Consider the following 19,755-nt stretch of genomic DNA (forward strand, 5'->3'; position numbering starts at 1 on the left):
CTTAACCGCCATGTTGGGCCGGTGAAATAAACCATTCAGCTACGCTAGCAACTTCAGCACGGAGCTCTAGTGGCTTCTCCAAGCCCAGAACCTTGTGGGTCGAAAAGATCAACTCTTAAGTCCCAATAAATAGTCATTCAAATGCCTAAGTGCGTGTATGAACTGACACATACATGCCATGAGCTGCTGTTTATTTTATCACAGTGATTCTCCTTCAGCTCTGCAAATGGACGGTTGTTTAAGGACCATGTGCTATGCCGAGTGGAGATATCTGGGGCATTCGATTAATCAATTATGTTTTTTAAAACCTAAACCTTGTCATAACATTTTTTTTTCTTCTTTAGTGACAAATGTATCATAGATGTCTGTCTAGCTATGTATCTGTGACTAATATTTGCAGTAGTGTCATGCTAACATTGGTTATCATTGGCAATGCATTGTGATACTGGCAATGTACTGTGAGTTACTCTGCATTGTCTGTAACAGGAAAAAAGTAATTCAACAAGCCTTTGGCTTCCCTTCCTCTGTTACATGCAGGCTCATTAGGAACTCATAGTTTGAAAATGACCTTTGCAAAGCCTTTCCTCACATGCCAATCAGAGCAGACTGGGCTATTTTCAGACAGAAAGTGAATACAGGTATATTCAGACAGACAGTATGAAAAATATGTTGTTTTTTTTTAACATTAAAGCATATTAAAAAAAGATTCTAGTTAAAAGAGAAAATACACGTATGAGAATGATATGGCTCCTTTTATTCTACATTCATAAGGATATATGTTGCTACTTCACGAGCTAACTGGGTGCCCAACAATAGACCAAATGTAGGAAAAATAAAGTAAATAAAAATACCAGGAAAGTCGCCTCTTTAAAATATTCAACCAATTTTACAACATGGGTCTCTTAAAACCTCCCTTATCAGGTTCATCCACTACCTAGCTGTTACATCATGAAGCAATGGCTTTGGATTTGGTAACATACATCATCATTAGCAGCAGAGAAGGGATCGATATGGGAAACACAATGGTCTCCCCTGTGTTCAGCAGGTGCGCTCTGTGGAATCTGCAGGCTGTGGCGAGTGATAGAAAGCAGGGTAGTCAATATGCAGCCTCTCTTGCCCCAACTTTCCGAATAATCACTACCGTGGACAGAATCATGGCCACTGCCCTTCATGTTGGTGCTGGTCTGGGAATCCAAAGTATTGATGTTTGTTCACGAAGTCTCTATACCTGTGCGGAATAATATTATTCAGTTCTGCAAAATTATCTTTGAGGATTTTTATCATAGTGTCAGAGATTATTTCCTATCCATGCATTGTAGAAATAGGTGCATCATGAGATTCATCAAAGCAAAGAACATGCATCTCAGCAAGTTCTGAGATCCTCATGTCTGGAAGTTTGTTTTAAGTGATGATTGCCTTGATACATGATAATCTAAACATTTTAGCTAAAAACGGAGTAGTCAGTCATGTATTTAACAAGAGAACATACATCTAACTTTGCATGTGTATTCCTCTGGCTCTGGGTATGGTACACATTTTGGACATACTTCAAGGAATCCTACATCAAACACATAGGAAAGGAGTAAAATGTGCAGCGCTGCGATGGTGAGCTGGCAGCTGTTTAGATTTAAACCAAGTGAAATGACGTGAGAAGGGCATTGATTGGAGGTATTGTCATCTCCACAGCTGCCTACTAATCAGCAAGTGTTCTGATGAATAACGCACCAGATGAGTGTGTAATTAACCAGTTCTGCATACTGTAAAATGGGAAATTACATTTTCTTCTGGTTACTCGATTTGTTTGTTTAATATGGGGAGAATTGCATCAGGTTTTCTGGTACAAATTAAACCCCCGGATGAACTGTTGCTCTTCATTTATAAAATGTGTATAACAAACAATTAACCATTCTTCTTAAAGTACATCACTTTTATGGTTTATGACATGTGAGGAATCATCACAAATCTCTACCGAGTCCTAAATTTAAAATGTGGATGTCAGCAAGAATAAATTGTGGACTGTTGTAAACCATGAATTTGGAAAGAGGTTAGATAACAGTGAGAGCACCCAGGAGAATTACACGGTTCACATTTTGTTTGCAGTTTTAAACATGCATAAAAGTTTAAATATGCATAATGTTTCAGTGCCAGATGCAGAGTCTGACCGCTCGTCAGTGCACTCTTGGCCCAGGCAGGCAATCGAATCAAGCAAGAGGCGGACTACATTACTTAACCACTTCCTTCCTGTTTTTATGTCGGTACATGTGGTTGAAACGGACAATCGAAAATGCAGACAAAAAGATTTACATTAGTGGTTTTTAATTATGATGAACTATATATTTTTTTTCAGGTTGTTGTGAACCCCAAACCTCCCCGACACCAGAACAACAGCAAGAGCTCCACATCTGCTTGAATCCACATTTGATCACCCGGTTGCACACGCATCTCCACTCCATCAGCTGTTTTGCCTGATGCAAATTGAGAAGTGAGAACAAAAACATTCTGTGGGTCCATGAAATGAGTCACTTATTCATTGTCATGACTATATACAGGATGACACAAGTTTGAGACTTACTTCTTTGGTCTCTGGATTTGAGAGAGAGAGTAGCTCATGTTCGTTAATAATGATCCGCCCCTTTAATAACTCCACCTAGAGCCCTTTTCACCACAAAAGCAGGCAATGGACTGAAACTGTAGCTGTTTCTTTTTTTCTTTTTTTTCTTTAATACATCATTTTATTGAGAAAATAAGTATAAAAATATAAATATAAAACAAAATGACTCAGCATTCAAACAGCGTGAATTGCCAGTGTATGACAGTTTTCCTACAACACACACTTTCCATTACATATTACACCTATATGATGAGATGAATTCACAGTCTTGACAAATAAACTGCACCAACCACTCACATTGCTTGTCAAACAAAGATAGCAAATAGTATATAGGATGTCCATCATTAAAAACACTTTGTACATTTACAGTATTTAATGGAGGTGGCTCGAAAAACCACTTGACTCCTTCCCTACCCAACCCAAACACAGTCCAGTGCCATTGAACATTGATAGTATACAATACTACTATCTCTCAGGTCAATTACAAAACACATTGTCCACACCATTGTTCACAAAAAAATCCTAAAATCCAAAGGCATCTTTACTGATTATGACCAAAAACAGTAAAACGTTGAGAATTATACTCTAGCTCCATTAACCAGAAAATCCAACTCAGTTCAAGTCTTGATTTCCATTTCAGCAAAGTCCACAGGTGGACTGCAGGAATCTTGTTGGTGCGTGAGTGAGTGTGCACACGCACGTGTGAGAATCAAAAGAGACTTCTAGTTAACTAGCGAGCTGGCTAGCAAACTAGACAGATAAACAGATAGATAGCTGGATAGATAGGTAGACAGACGCTCAACTTGCTGGCTAGCTAACTAACTAGACACATAGCTGTCTGGCTAGCTAGCTAGATAAACAGACAGAAAATATGGACTTGAAAAAAAAAAGAAAAAGAGAGCGCATACAGGCTCTTTCTAGGTCTCTCTGTCAGGGCTCTTCCCTATGTACATCTCGGCCAACTTTTTGAATTGTGGTCCCCAGTTGCTGAGGTAATCGTAATCATGGTCCCCCTCAGTGGCAGCGGACTCCAGCGAGCTGAGGGACTCTGCCAGCGACCCGCTGCCCTCGTAAGCATACGTGGCCAGCGAGTCATAGGGGGGCGCTGTCGGATCCGTATCGTTCTCCTGAAGCCTCCCGTTAATGAAGTCTCTGACGTCAGTGTTATCCTTTATAGGTGATGTCCTCCGAAAGGGAAACAGCATTTCAGGAATGATGTCCCTGCGCAGCTTGTTAGCATCCATCACCTCTGGGTTGCGCAGCGTGCCGATATCAAAGGCCTGAGTGTCCTCCTCTCCGCCCCCTTCATCGTTGTAGCTGACAACGTTGTCTCTGACATCCTCTTTGGAGATGATCAGAGGCTCCTTCTTCCTCTGTCTCCTCAGGGCAGCAAACAGCACCACGATCACTACACAAAAGAAAACAGTGGGAAATACAGAGAGGGAAAAGCTCAGCATAAGATGTGTGCCTCCTAACATGTGTCATGCATTAAAGAGCACAGGGGAGCAGAAGTGCAAAGGGAAGACACATTTGCTACCAGTTATAAATCCCCAACACTGCCGCAGGCATTCACCTCCTATTATTAAAGTTTCAGTGAAAAGGCTTTTCCTTTCTTTTTCCTTTTGAATAGCACATTCACTGTATAAAATGCACAGCGGTGAGATGATCCTTTTATTTTCCCCCTCTCTCTCTCGCCAGCACACAGCCTCATATCTCATCTCCTTCATTCTCTTTCAGCAGTAAAAGACAATCAGAGAATGCAGAGTGAGCATGTTTCCAGGGAGTGGCACAGTGTGGTTGCAAGTTTTTAAATAAACCCATAATTCTTTTGAAAAGAGGAAGCGATCTGTCATTTTAGACCAGCACGCATTCCTGCTTCACCTGTGCTCCTTTTACTTTTCCTTCCTTTCCCCCTGTTTTTCTGTCCTGCCAGCAGGTACTGAAGTTGTCTACTTGCCTCCCACCTGGGTGTTAATTACAACGCCTTCAACATGAGTCGCATGGGGGAGGAGGTGGCTGTTTACGGTTCTTTGCGGACGCTTGTGACTGACCGGTGCCACAATTTTAGACAGTGCAGAGGGCTGCAACGAGGAGGACTAGATAGAGCGAGCCGTTCCAGCTCAGCACCCGCCTGTCGGAGTCAAGCAGAGGTGAATGAGACAGTCTGTCAGGGGGGCTCAAGCGCGAAAAGCGTCAGATAATGAGCAGATGTCATGAAATTTTGCTCGAGGAGAGCGTGGAAGTTTAACCTTCAGTGTGCTCGATATGTGAGAGAAGATCTGCCCACCTCCAGACACAGAATGTAAAATGTGGACTTAAGTCAAGCAGATGGAGGAAAAGCTGGTCAATACTCATTTGCGTGTATCACTAATTTAAGGGTGCAGTTCAAATGGCAAAAATGGGAAAGGGATCTAGGCTCATACAGCACAGTAGAAGCACATGGGCATCCACGCATTCATGAGGGAAGTTGAATTGAACAGTTCAACAGTATGCAAGGACTCCTAAAGTACTGATGTCTACTCAGTCATGAATGCACCTATCAAGCATTGTGCTTGGCCAAGCGAAGTAAAGCTCAATGAAAGTTGAAACCCATTACTTATTGATATACCCTTGACCACAAGCACTACACATTTCTGCTTTTTGCTGGGTAAAATGGAGGCACTCTTGCTTTTGTGCGCTGTATGCCGTTACACACGGCATTAGATCACGAGGAGGACTGAAGTGGCGCTTTCGGATGTCAGGAACATCAGGGAAATACATGGACCATTTTGTTAAGGGGATTTATTTGTTAATGAATGGAGTGTTAAACCACAGTATTATTTCCTGAGGGAGAAACACTTTATATGACAGATGAAAGGGTCTTTGATTAGACCTTTCTAATTCCTAATGACCACTTACATTTTAAAAAGAGCCGCCAAAAAACCCTCCTGTACCACTCCTGTTGCAGTGGGTGAGAATGTTTTTGCCAAGAGTTTCTTTGCTGCAGCTGCATCGACATAGCGACAGCATCGGTTGTTTGTTCAAAAGTCTTATTTTCATGTTTTCTTGATGTTCAACCTCTGGTGGTCATGTTAAAATGATGTCTCCTCTCAAAGCAAAGATGGAATAATATTTGTAACATGGTGTCCTTATTACTTGGGAAAAACATCACTGTGGATGGTTGCAGACAAAGTCTAAGTTTTGCATCAGTAGGGCTGTACAGGAATCAATTTATCGAAATTGGTTTGGCTTTTCACTTCAAGATGCTGTTGCTTTTTCTTCACATAGGCAATCGGAAAATCTATTGGCAGGAGTTTCACGGATGATTTCGACCCTATTAGTGTATTCAAATGCAACCCGGCAGTTTCATAATGAATATAAAATAGTTTTTAAACTTTGCAGTCTGCCTGGGGAATTCAACTCAGCCGGTCAGGGACGGACGCTTATTATGGGGGGGTCCCCTTGTGGGGTCTTACCCCAGTGCTTGCTTGCCCTTACCGGGCACATTTCCTCTGTGTCTGTGCACCGCTGCACCGGCTGTTGGTAAGGCCCGGGTGATGATGGCAACCCACCCAGCCCACATTGGACGGATCTCCTCATGCTTACTATGCTTTGTATATTCGTATACAACCATTGTGTTAATAATTAAAATGTTTATAAGAGAATGTTCTCCATTGATATTGTCCCTAAACAAAAAAATATGACTCTTCTACTCCAAGAAGTTCCAGAGGCAGCCCCTACACCAAGAAAAAAGTTAATCGTGTGACTTGATCTTTCACCACAAAGTTTGAGTAGTCATATGAGCCACATGGGACGTTTAAGAAGGTGATGACAAACAACTTACTTTGCCATAAGTATAAGCATATCGCAAGCATAAAATGTCACAATAATGGTTACATTAATATTCTAAGCTGGTGCCAGCCAGAGTGGAGACTGCTGGCAGAAATGTATATTTTCAGTATCACTATTGATTGCAGTGAGTTGGGAAAGCTTTCAATCGATGTGCTGTTTGTAATGATAGAACTTGTTGGAGCAGAGATATTCACATCCCCCCCTCCATGTGGGCACTCAGCATCATGTACTTGAGCGAAGCAACTCACCCCCGGCCTTGTTATTGACTTTAACACCATAAATTGGCTACGGCATGGATCATATGAAAGCGAGGCCTGTTGAATTGCCATGTTGTATTCACATGCTTTCTGCCGCGTCTGTGCCATTGACCAAAAAACACCAACATCAAAGATAACAATGTATTCTGTGGCAAGGTCATTAAGATCTTTTGTCTGGATCTTGTCCTTCGCAGAGCTTGTCCTCGATAAGCTTCAATGATAAAAGGACAGCTGGTTCTGAGTCATAGTAGCAATGGAGGTCTATGTGGATTTGGATGGATATATGCTTATGTCCTGCTTTATATGCCACATAATAAAGTGAGACGATCGCTCATAGTAACATGAATATCTGCAACGCTCGCAGTCGCTATCTTCTCCGTCTCAAGGTTCGATTCGCAAAAGGTATTGTGCCAATGCCATTTCAGGACAAACACGGCCATAATGTTTTGCAGTTGAGTGAATTTATCTATGTGGCTAATTAAAAATGAACAATAACACAGAGGAAAATAGGTTTAATGGACACAAAAATCCATCCATCAGTCCTTTTGTGAATTTGCCCTGTTGACGCTTATTTACAGTAAATCGTTAATATAACCTTTGTGTTCCTTTCCCATAATACAAGAAAAAGGCTTTCACCTCACTCTTGATTCATCAAGTGGATACTAAAAACCCTTTAAAATGCTTCTTGTTTTACAAAAGAGTTGGCTGGAAACATTAAAGAATTCAGCTAGAGTGTTTTCAACCAAAGAGCCACCATTAAATGGCAAAAACTGTCATTTGGGACAGCAAAATCGACAGTTGCTGGCTGGAAATGACATGTCTGCTTTTGTTAACTTTTGTTAATCATAGACCCATTGTTTAAAAAAGAAACAGCTGCAAATTTCAAAATCTGCCACTGTTATTACTGTAAATTATGTGCTCTGCAAAAACGGAAACCTTTGATTGCATAGCAACAGTAACCAAGGAGGCAGTTTGTAGTTGATGATTATTCAAGCGTCTGAGGATAAAGTTGTATAGTTCACAGATTTCAAAGCCCTGTGAGGCTAATTTGTGATTTTTGATTCTGGCTGATTAATATGAACTTGACTTGAATAGACGGACTGACGAGCAGCAAAGTGCAGCCATAGCCGAACAAATAAAGCAGCATCACAAGACAGGCAGCAGGGTTGCTCATACACGAGGGGACTTACTGAGGAGAATGATGACGCAGAGCAGTATGGCCACCAGAGCTCCAGTTGTGAGACCATCTGAGAATGGCAGGACCTCTGGGTTACAAGTCTGCATGTTTCCACGGCTGTCACAAGCACACACTCGCACGATTAGTGTGCTAGTGCTGCTTTGGATGGGGTAGTCGTTGTCTGAAATCACTACAGGCAGGAAATACATGCTCATCTCACGCCGGCTGAAACCTCCTCTCCGCGTCAGGATATTGGCAGTGTTATCTGTGGAAAGATACAAACAGGTGAAAGTCGTCAGTAATGGGATGCTTCACTTAGCCAAGCAGTCGTAGAGGGAAATACTACCGTCTTTATTCCCTAATAACTTTGTGGGGGCATTTAGAATTAAAGGCGTCTAAAATAGTAATTAAAAATAACTTGTTTTATTTTACTTTTTATTAGCCTCTTAGCCTTTTAGCCTAGTTTTTGAGCAAAGACAGTTTAATTAGTAATTCTAAAAGGACATAAACATAGTGGTTATGCATGGCCACACTTCTTGCACATGTAATTAAGTTCCAAAATTTGCTTATAACCACTATTAGTGGAATTTCCAGTCTCCTTTTTAAGTCTGATGCATTTTTTTTCCCCTTTTTATTTTTTTCTACTGAAATAAATTCCGTAGTTGAGGAACTTAATATTTACTCTGAATCAGTTGTAAACGATGACTGGGCATACTGATGCACGTATGCTGAATAAGAAGGGGCATATAAAGATCCAGTGTTTGAAGTTATTGCATGCTTTCTGAATGACCTCTATTTCTCTCTCCCTGAGAAGGGTTGGGAGCATCACCACTCTTTTCATCAAAGCATTTCTGTTGTACGACAGAAGAACTAAAATTGGTCCGTAACAAAATGCATCATAGAGTGGTTAAAATCACTCAAAGGGAACGTTTGATTTTATAACTTAAAAAAAAAATGTCCCTGAAACACAGGGGCGTGGATGTCTGGGGCCGGCGCGCAATCTTGATTGATAGTTTGGGGGTCTGGTCTATTTTCTCCACTTGCTGCGAATGAATCTGGCAAGAAATATACTTATAATTCAGTCAAAAAGATATATATGTGACATATGATAGAATGGATCTCTCTCTGATACATGATAGTAAACATGCATCCTCTCTCCCTGCTCTTCTCCCAGACTATCATTTCCCCTGATTCACCCACATGATCAAATTTCAAAACCCATCCACTATTTATTAAAAAATAGCAGAGTCAATTATGTTTGTCATTGGATTTTTTAAATTATGTTATAGTAGTGGGCTGCTTTGCGGCACTTCCGCGTCCAGTGTGAACCAGGCATTACCGTTAACATCATATCGAATCCCATTTTCCCGTTCGCCACATCAACCGAGATTGAAATCTTTAGACTCACAGCGTATTTGAACACACATTGAGAAGCAATTAGATATGTTTAAAATATGCAACAATGTGTAGCTTACCTTCCCTGTCAGCGATGGTGAAGTTTGGATTGGTGGCGCTTATGCTAAAGACAAACTTGTGTCCAACAAGGGGTTCGTCCGTGTCAACGGCACTTATTGTCTGTATCAGCTGCGGAGAACAGAGCAAAGTATGAGAAAACACATGGAGGCTTGTTGTTCTTCCTCTTCATGGGGAAATCTTTAAGCATCTTATTTTAAACGCATGATGCAGAGGAAAGCATGTATGTATTTATTTTTTTGATTCAGCTAATACTTGTATCCAATATGCCAAGATGCATTTGAAGCTCACTGTTGGAAAACACATAATACAATCACTGAGAGTAAGCTTGGGCCAATGAAATTCATCGTAGAATAATCTGTAGTTCATGAGGGTTGTTTAGATAATAACAGGGTTTTCTGTCTCTTTAAACACGTGTTTTGTGAATGGTAGTGTCTTGACACTAATCTGACATTACACACCATGCACATGGAGAGATCATTGTGGATGCAGACACTTTCTCTCCAAATGTCAAGAAGTGACTGATAGATGATGGTGCCAACTTCTGTTTGGCTCTTTGCCCAGAACTACTGCAAACTGCTTTCTAACGTAGGGAGTTCTTCTCCTAAAACCACAGCATCACCGTGACCACATGTCTTACCTGCTTGCAGGTTAATTTGATTAAAGTTTATTTTAGTATCACAACGCAGAGATTTATGTGAGAGGTACTATCTTTGTATTGCATCTAGAAGTGTGATCACCTGACTTTTGACAGCTTTGTGTTTATTGTGATCAATGACCTTCTCCCCTATTAAACAAAGTTCATATCAATGCATTCAGATATAGGACAACTAGGACCACCAACAAAGGTGATTGTGCGTGATACAGCAAATATTTCTTTAGCTTTTTCCCGTACCAAACTTGTCACCGAGCCTCCACTCCCAAACCGGGTAATGAACCAAAGTACCAATCCCATGTACTGCTACATTCCTATAGATACAGAAGATCATGAATTTTAAGCACCTGTCCCGCTTTGACATTCTCACACACAAATGTGTCGTAGGACATCGCAAACTCAGGGGCGTTGTCATTGACATCCAGCACCTTGATGAACACAGGCACTCGAGTTGTCTGTCGTGGGTTATCTGAAATGAATAGATTCAAGAAATACCATCACCATGTATTTGAAGAACTATAGCCAGTCAAAGTCATATATTTGGAACATAAAATTCAAACTTATTTTAGAAATCCAAACACTTACTTATTTCCGTGGCGACAACAGAGATATTGTGCCATTTGGACATTTCTCTGTCCAGTGCTTTCAGTGTTGTGATGGTGCCGTTCATGGAGTCAATGTTGAACAGCCTCTCTAGGTCTGTATGCCGATCAATGGAGTATCTGAAAGGATAACGCACAAACATGTCATTGTTTACCTCACTAAAATAACATTCCCTGACACAGGAACATGTAGCATATTGTGTGTCTCTCCTACATTTGCATAACTGTAATATCGCTCATAAAACTGAGTGCAGCTATGATCTTTTCTACTCCCATTTCTACTCACAACACCCCCCCCCCACCACACACACACACACACACACACACACACACACACACACACACACATACACACACACCAAAGTACATTTTTACTTCATAAAAACGTCTACACAGTACATCACTCGTAGCCAAAAGATAATATATCCCATGCTCTCCATTGTCAAGAGATGATACATCTTTCCTTGCGCTTGCTCATTTGTCATAGTCAACTTTCATATTCTGCTGAAATTTAAATTTGCAACACAATACGCCATGTGGCACGGGCCGAGAGTGGCGTATTTCTTTGTCAGAGACGGGCAGGCGCCATATGTGTGCGACGGCAGCACTGAGCTGTGTAAATCAATACGGCAAATTAGGCTCTTTCACTTTGTGCCACAGAGGGCTTACATAATTGCGGGAAATAAACAGTGTCTGTATTCACTTCACAAGGCCGCCGGCATCTTCCACTGGGAAATAACCAGGAGGGACCCATGAATAATATCTTTCCCCCCCACCACCAACACCTCCACACTGACACATGGTTAGGCTGATGGATATGATTTTGCCAAGTGGGCACATTTCATCATTCTCCCTCTATAAAGACTGATACGAGGAGACTTTGTCTTTCTTGTATTCTTATTGATTTTGCACTAGTATTAGTAGGAACAATGAGTTTTAAAACACTCCAATTACCAACATTTGACCATTAAATCCATTTGATGCTCAGGAAATCTTTGCTTAACATGTCATTGATTAATTTCTACGTGGGTTATATAGTGATAAGTTATTTGTTGTGCAAAGGTAGGGAAGGGATTTGGCATGTGGGGCAAACACACTAAACGCTTCTCGCTGCTCTTGTTGCATACTTGACTAGCTTGTTGTCAGCGTCGGGGTCCCTGGCCGACACCACGCCGACGAAGCTGCCAGCAGCCGTGTCCTCGTGCACCTCGATGATGTAAGGGTTCCTGGTGAAAATGGGAGGCTCATCCACATCCTCTATGGTCACCTTGATCGTGGCGTAGTCTTTGAATTGCAAACCGTGGAGGAACCTTGCATCCAGGTAGGTGTTTTTCACCTCCACCCTGAACTCGTAGTCCTTTTTGCTCTCATAATCCAGGGCCTGGAGATGAAACCGCACCAGTCAAGCTGTAGACTTTTCCATAAAAATACATAAAAAAAAACACACATCTGCCACCTTTCACTGATAGGTAATTCATTACATTTCATTTGTCTGCCTTTATCTTATTCAAACTCTAAATTTTAAGTAACAAATCCAAGTGAGGGGAATATCTCAAGAGATCTCAAGGAGAAACCTAAAAGGAGTTTCAAGCAAAAAGGTGCATTATATTATTCATTTCAATGGCTTGGGCTATCTGATTTTACACCTCGGTTCAGAAATACATTCCATCATATTTATTTCTTCTATGAATAAACTTCATCATGTCTTTTTGTTATTTGAGACTGTCTGTTGAAGTCGAAGGTACATATTGAGACGAGATAAAGACAGCTCAAAGCAAAACATACAAATGTGAAGAGAAACTCAAGAATAAAACGAGATAACATTTTAAAGGCATGATTTTGTCCATACAGATGGCATTACTTGTAGCTTAAATGTATTAATTTAAAGGCTGTGCTTCAAACAGTTCTTGAAGGCTATTCTTTGCAGCCGTTTGAAAGCACAATGCACAAGTGTTTTGTCTGATCGCGCAGCCAATATTTATCAAGTAATAGCTCACAGCGCTTGCATCAGCTTGAAAAAGTGCATAAAAGGCTCGAAAAGCACAGAAAAGGAAAAGGCCAAATGAGTTACATTTTTGATTATGATGACTCCCTCCTGTGTGGTTTGGTCAGTGATGATGTTGAATATGTCATGACCCCCGACAATACTGTACTCCATCTCAGCATTACGCCCAACGTCTGGATCATCAGCCTTAATGCGTCCGATGGCACCGCCGATCTCTGTAGACTCCACAGCAGTCAAACGGAAGGAATCTGTATGTGACAGTGAAGGGGGAAACATCATTCCATGTGTGTGCTTATGTCAGGAGTACGTAGCACTCACTATCAGTTTGATATGAAGCCAAACAGCTGACCGGTATAACACATTTTACCACAAGGTGTCACACTTGAATGTACCATGACTTTCTTCCTGCAGTGTTTACAGCAGAAATAAAATAGGAGTCGAAGCGTCGTTCATATTCAAATCAACTTGGCAGGATGGTCAGAGTCAGACCATTTTTATACGTATTGTTGCCATTGCAACTGCTATAACAGGCCACTTCCATATAAAGTAAACTGACTCAAGGCAAGTCACGCTTACTTGGGTTTGGTTTTGCAGTCACGACTAGCAGTAAGCTAGCAATGTTACAAAGCGTAGAGAGAAAGCAAGGACAACGTAATGCTTCACAATATATTGTTATTGTCAGATTAGTGACACATCTGATCTGCTCAGTTCTGTAACAATTGCATTATTAAAGTGGTGTAATTGGCAAGATAGCTAGCAAACGAGCTAACTAGTGGACAGCTGGCTAGTTAGTTAGCTTGCTAATAATGTCATTCTGTCATGCTACACTCGTTACATCAGATGAGCTTCACTCACCACCAGTCTGGAGGACAAGCTAACTTGTTTACTATTCAGACAACTGTTTCGTGTTGTCAACAACAGGCACCATTTTCTTTTGTACCAATAAAATGGCCACTGAAAACACTTCAAATGTCCTTATTACTCCTATTTTATTTCTATGGTTTACACACGGTCAATCATCATAATGTTGGTCACATTGGCATGTTGCTTATCACAAACCCAATTCATGGAAATAACAAGACGTCTATTTTTTTAATTTGCCAGAAGGTGTTGTGATGACTAATGCTGGTTAAACTGGTTTGCATGAAATCCAACTGGTTTAAGCCCATCCACTTAGCCCAATCGCCAGGAAAAGAATGTTGGCACTGTACATTGAGCCTCATCGCTGCCTGAGATCCCCCAACAGGGCCCTCCTAGTTCCAAAATCCCGACTTGTCAGTAAGGGTGACCGGGCCTTTGCTGTTAGGGCCCCTCAGCTATGGAACTCCCTGCCCGGAGATCTCAGGCAGGCAAACTCAGTATCATCTTTTAAATCCCTTCTTAAAACTCACTTTTACCTTAAGGCCTTTTCTTAATTGTTGTTCATTGTTGTAGCTATTTAAATTATTTTTATCATGTTTTCATCTTATGTTTGGATTTGATCTCATTATATTTTCTGTTTTATTGTAAAGCACTTTGTAACTTGTTTTTGAAAGGTGCTATATAAATAAATAAAGTTAAAGTTAAGTTAAGTACATTTCTTCACGCCATGGATACATTGAATCTCCGTGTTGAAGATGCACGCAGCAAATTGCGTTGGATGTTGAGTGATAGCTCACATATAAAAGTATGTTATGAGTTATTGCAGCATAGAAAGAAATGGTCTCTTACGGTTCGCGAAGCGTGGCGGACTGTCATTCACATCGGAGAGGGTGATGCTGACTGTGGTGGTCCCCGAAAGGCCGCCCATCTGTCCAGCCATGTCTTTAGCCTGGATCACAACCTGGTAGTTTTCCTTGACTTCTCTATCCATGCCAGGCAGCGCTGTCTTGATGGTGCCTGGAAGAAAAAGAAAGAAACATTATTTCCACCACTTTTGCCAATTTAATGAAAAAATGGATGGAAAATGCCTTTGCTGCCTTATGGGATACGATTAAGATCAATTCCATCCTTGTGCTCAACCATGTCTCCGAGGAAATTGCATCTATACTACTTATTTGGTTTGTCAATTACGTTTTAAGGGGTAAATGTAATTGCTGCCTGGATTATCTTCCCTGGCAACACTTTCCTCATGTTGGAAATGGTACATTTATGTACAGACTGCGAGTCGTCGGATATAGTCAGGATGCATGTGCCTCCATAGTGCAGGACATTAAACCCAACCACGTGCAAGACTCAGGATGTTGGACAACAAAGGGATTTCTGTTAAAGATGACTTCCATGCTGCTGCATGCAAATGGAGCCCAGCTGTTTTGGGTCAGATTCACCACCTGTATGTTGTAAGCTGTATGTTAAACCACATTGCTCTTTCTCTTTTATCCATGTTATAGAAACGCATGCACTGTATCAATCAGAGAGTTTGCAGTTGTTGAAATGGACCTCTGACAGAGCTTGGCTATCAATTTCCCCTCTGCTTCCAGCTAATGAGTGAGCATCTCCTCTATCTTTAGGCAAGTAAACACACTTCTGAAAATGTCAGACATTACTTTAATCGAACTCAGGCATGCTGAAAAAAGAATATTGTGAATAATGGCTTGAAATGGCTTAAAAGCATAACTTAATTAAAGCGTGTTATATCATATAGACTAGTTTCTTAGGACTAAGTTGTTACTAAATATTCACATTTAGGAACTTCATGGACTGAATTGCTACCAGACTCATTTTGACTGTAGCTCTGCATTGTAAAGCTTGCACCTCAGGGTCTCAATGTCCTCCATTAAAACTCCTCTCTGAACAGGATGTCTGACAGCCCGAGGAACTGCTGATATTTGAGGTCTGCAGAGGTGCTTGTATAAGCCTGCTCACCCATGGAAGGATTATCTCGTGTGCTGGCATCTTGACTATTCATACGGGTGCATAACAGACATGCCGGCTGAGTGAGAGGTCTGGCTGTCTGGCAGTTGGTTGGGTGTAGGTCTTCAGAGCATAATGACTGGTCTTGCGATCCCATTACCACATCAAAAGTTGATACCTTTAATCACCAGCGGAATCTCACCAATCATATTCAGGACAAGTTATGAATTAGGACCCAGCTTTCGTTTACACTAACCTCCAGTTGGAAAATATTTTGACCTGGGGATTTTATCTGCGCCTGGATTTTTAGGTTTCTCCTTTCCTTTTGCATCTTGCATTCCCCCATTTAGTTATGTTTTTCAAGCTTTTCTGTTGCTTATTAAATGTGGGCCTGGAGTTGAGTAGTTCTTTAACGAGGTTGTCCTTTCACTCAGATGAAACAGGATAATATGAACTTAGGAAGGACAGTTTCCAAAACTAAGAGGGACATTTCTGAAAAGTCAGTGCAACCCAGTCCAAATATTTATATATTTAGCAAAAAAAAAGATGCAATTATTATCATTTTTTATATAAAATTTAAAAGTGAATCTGAAATTATTTATCGATGTGCACTTAAAGTACATCCATATCCTGCTTGAACTCTCACAAACACTTTGTAGTGCAAGAGACCTCTTTACACATATTCAGGAGATCCTGCTGGGTTTGGCTTACCGTTTTCAGAATCCACAGAGAAATAGGGTTGTCCCTGTAGAATGCTATATACAAGTCTGGCACTGTTCCCATATGTTTGATCATCCGCATCATTGGCAGTAATGGTGGCGACAGATGTACCTGCAAAGACGAGACAGAAAAGGGATTCACGATCTAAGTAATTGTTGCAACATGTTATATTTAATTTGTTCATAGGGAGAGATGATGCTGTAAACCCACAAGTATTTTTAGTTGTAGAGATGTGTCTTTAATTCCATGTGAAATAACAGGGCTCTGGAGAAAATGTCATTATTTTACTGCAGCAAGCCAGTGACGTTAAATCAAGCAGGGACATTGGTTGTTTCTTCCCGTTTAAAAGAAACAAAGTAGTCGCTTCAGCTGGTGAAATTATGAAACAATAGTTTGCAGACTGTATCTGAGTCTCTGCCAGCACCACAGTGAGAATTATTACCTTGATTAAAACCTGGGGTTCATGTATATGGGTCTCTTAAATGTCAGTGAGGCTGAAAGTTTATACATCATCAAGACTTGAAGTGAAGGTTTTTCCTTCCTTATATCACACAACCCAGTCTCAAAGCAGTTCATAGTCACTAAAGGCAATCTATTGCATTGACCTTCGTGTCCCAATGTATTGTTGTGGAGTGACGGTCTTCCTACACATGACTAAGAGGTTTTCCTTAATCTAGCACTCGTTTTGTTGCCTAAACCCAACCATGATGTTTTTTCTAACCTAACTAAGTGTTTTTTTAGTGAACTCTAACTTTCATTTTCTAGCGCAATGTCATCCTAGCTGAAAACAAATAATACTTCAAATTGAAATACAATTCACAAAATGCAGTAAAACTGTGTATTTTATCACATGGCTTTGACAATCTGACACAGCAGTCTTAAAGCTGAACCTTTCTCTTTTCTTTTTAGAGCAAATGATATAATAAAAACATTAGAAAGAAAAATATGTATGTCTTTGCTGAGTCCTATAAGAAGCTGTAGCTTGTTTTTGTTTTTTTTTGCATACAACCAGTGCTGCTTTTAACTCAGCAAGGTCATATTACTGATGCATTTCTTTCCGACCTCTGTTGTCAGAGTCAGAGGTGTGGCGACATCAGATAAATACTGACAAGCTTCTGCTGAAGAGCAGGAAGTACTGTGCTTGTATGTGTTCTCAGAGACACTGCCGTCTGTATTTCCAGCAGGGTTTACACCCATTGTGAAGTGTTATTTGGCAAAATCAAGCAGTATCAGATCACTAAAACTCCAACCACAGTTACCGTACATACATTATGAACGAGTCTCCACAATCAATCGATAGGTGCCTGGACGACGTGTGCCGCATCGTGTGCCAAATTAAATATGAAAATATGATCAAATTAATAAATATTTGAGCTTCAAAAGCACTGAGCTTCTCTCAGATATCCTGTCATTGAATCACTTCCGTATTAAGTCCCGCATAATCCACCCGAGCGTTTCAATAACACCACATTGCAAATACCGTCCTTGGCATTCGGGAGACCTCTGCCGTGTCCTGTTCGGGCCTGACTGTCTCCGTGCATACTAATGAACCCTTGCACATCTGTCCCACTTAGTCCCAGCACCGCTTAAAAGGGACCTGCTGATTTTTCATGGCTGGACGGTTTTATTAACTAGTGTGTTCAGTCTGAACATATAAGGCAGGTCCGTGGACGACGAGTGGTGACCCTGACCCACCTTTTGACAGTATCCATGCAGCCGAATAATCTAAGAACGCCGCCACATTATGAATTGCAAAGAGGCACAGATGATTGGTTTTTGATTTACCCTTGATTGCTCCTGTGTATTATTTTTTTTTTGTTTGCATAGTTGAGGGTTGATTTCAAGCTGCCCACATTATTTTCCAGAAGCTTTGTTTATATTCATGCCAATGGGTTTATTTATATGCCTTGAATGGAATGAAGTGAAGCGCAATGAAGCACATCCTTAATTGGAAAGACTGACAATCTGAACTTTCAGTATTTCTACTGCCTATTAGAAAAAATGGCAAATGCCATTAATTGTTATGAATGCACAATGAACCTGACCAAACAAATAATCACAAAAGGAGTAAATTACTTTGAGGCAGTGAGTGAATGCATCACAATACAGGAGTCCAGCTGACTGAAAAGCAACACTGTGCAGGGTTTTGGTTTTCCTACAAAAATGTTTCCTCATTTAGCATTCTGTTGGTTCCATAAGTTTTGGAATAATTTCAAGTTTTTATTTTCAATGATCATTTTCTCCATTAGCAGTCCAATATATCATTTGCCATTTGAGTCTAAGGGGACTTGTTCCAAATGTAGATTTTGTCCAGCCAACAGGCCAATGCCAACACCTCACATTACAGCTTGAATTCGAAAAGGGTATGCTCAACAAATCAATCCATTTTTTAACGTAATACAAACCCTAACTTACCAACTTCCGACATTTCAGGGACACTGGCGTAGTAGATTTCCTTTGCAAACTTTGGCTCGTTATCGTTGATGTCATGGATTTTTATGTTGAATTCGGTGTCCGGCTCCAGCTCTGCATTGGTTCTCCTATCCAGTACCTTTGCAATGAGTGTGTACATTGCTTTGTCCTCCCTGTCCAGCCTCTTGGTGGCATGGATATCCCCCGACTTCTCATCAATCAGGAACAGGGTGCCGGCCCCCTCTCCAGTCAGAACGTACTTCACATTGCCATCAGCCCTGTCCATGTTGGAGTGCAGCTGAAAATGTGAGAGATTCATTTTTATCAAATTTGTTATTGAGTGATGCTGTATGGGCTTCTAATTGCCCAATCTTTTATGTCATGCTCTTCTGACTGACAAGAAAACATATTGCTGCCATTTTGCGTAACCAATGGCAACAGTGCATAGCTGTGTAAAATGCCATTCTGCTGAAAAAAGACAGCCACAAAGAGTTATCCAGAATATTAACCAGCCTTAATCATTGCCCTTGAACACCTCCGCATAATAACAAATCAGCACCTGCCGTGTTGCCAAAAGCAAGTGTATTTGCAGTGCTGGGAGCTGTTTCTGACCATGGGTGAACATTTGAACACGTGTACATGAAAGTAAATTTGATGTTAAAAGAAATGTAAACATATCTGCCCATGGGTCTCCCAATATCACAGTATTCCCAAAGGTAATTTGTCTGAGAGAAATGCTTCAGCATCATGTCTCCAATTTGACTTGTGTGCCATGGTTGCCAGACCTCTCCCATCCTCTCTTTTTTTCTAAATTGAAAACTATTGAAGGCGTTAGTTCCAGGTAACATTTGTGAACTTTTTACCCCCCAGTGACACACACACACACACACACACACACACACACACCTCTCTTAGTTTGGCCAGGCTAGCTGTTTTGGCTATTTTATTTACTTTATTTATTGTGTATTTCCGCCAACCAGAGTTCCATGGGAATTAATACATTGACTATATTGGTTGACCATGGTCTAGATGTGTGAACACTTTGACTCTATTGTGAACACTGTAATAATAATGTAAGTTCATGGAGGGATCCATCATTGCCATGGCACCCACAATGTCAAGTGTGACATAATCCATTACTTAGTCTTGGCTTTTTCTTCCAAATTGTGCCTTTGAAAAT

The 19,755-nt window shown here is 40.8% G+C and overlaps 1 protein-coding gene across 1 annotated transcript in view; it reads right to left on the reverse strand.

Moving 5' to 3' along the window:
• Nucleotides 1–2,723: 2,723 nt before the first annotated feature.
• The window catches only part of LOC311028667 (cadherin-10-like), a 29,341-nt gene continuing 12,309 nt past the window's right edge, over nucleotides 2,724–19,755 (reverse strand). The window contains exons 3-12 of the mRNA XM_084033365.1: nucleotides 18,579–18,873; nucleotides 16,155–16,274; nucleotides 14,322–14,489; nucleotides 12,678–12,859; nucleotides 11,734–11,987; nucleotides 10,590–10,726; nucleotides 10,352–10,473; nucleotides 9,352–9,460; nucleotides 7,890–8,141; nucleotides 2,724–4,019 (exon numbers count right to left, since the gene is read on the reverse strand). Coding sequence (XP_083889491.1) covers nucleotides 3,529–4,019; nucleotides 7,890–8,141; nucleotides 9,352–9,460; nucleotides 10,352–10,473; nucleotides 10,590–10,726; nucleotides 11,734–11,987; nucleotides 12,678–12,859; nucleotides 14,322–14,489; nucleotides 16,155–16,274; nucleotides 18,579–18,873 — 2,130 coding nt within the window. The 3' untranslated portion in view covers nucleotides 2,724–3,528. The remainder of the gene's footprint in view (nucleotides 4,020–7,889; nucleotides 8,142–9,351; nucleotides 9,461–10,351; nucleotides 10,474–10,589; nucleotides 10,727–11,733; nucleotides 11,988–12,677; nucleotides 12,860–14,321; nucleotides 14,490–16,154; nucleotides 16,275–18,578; nucleotides 18,874–19,755) is intronic.

Source organism: Eutrigla gurnardus, assembly GCF_963514095.1.
Source record: "Eutrigla gurnardus genome assembly, chromosome: 18".
Taxonomy (NCBI): Eukaryota; Metazoa; Chordata; class Actinopteri; order Perciformes; family Triglidae; genus Eutrigla; species Eutrigla gurnardus.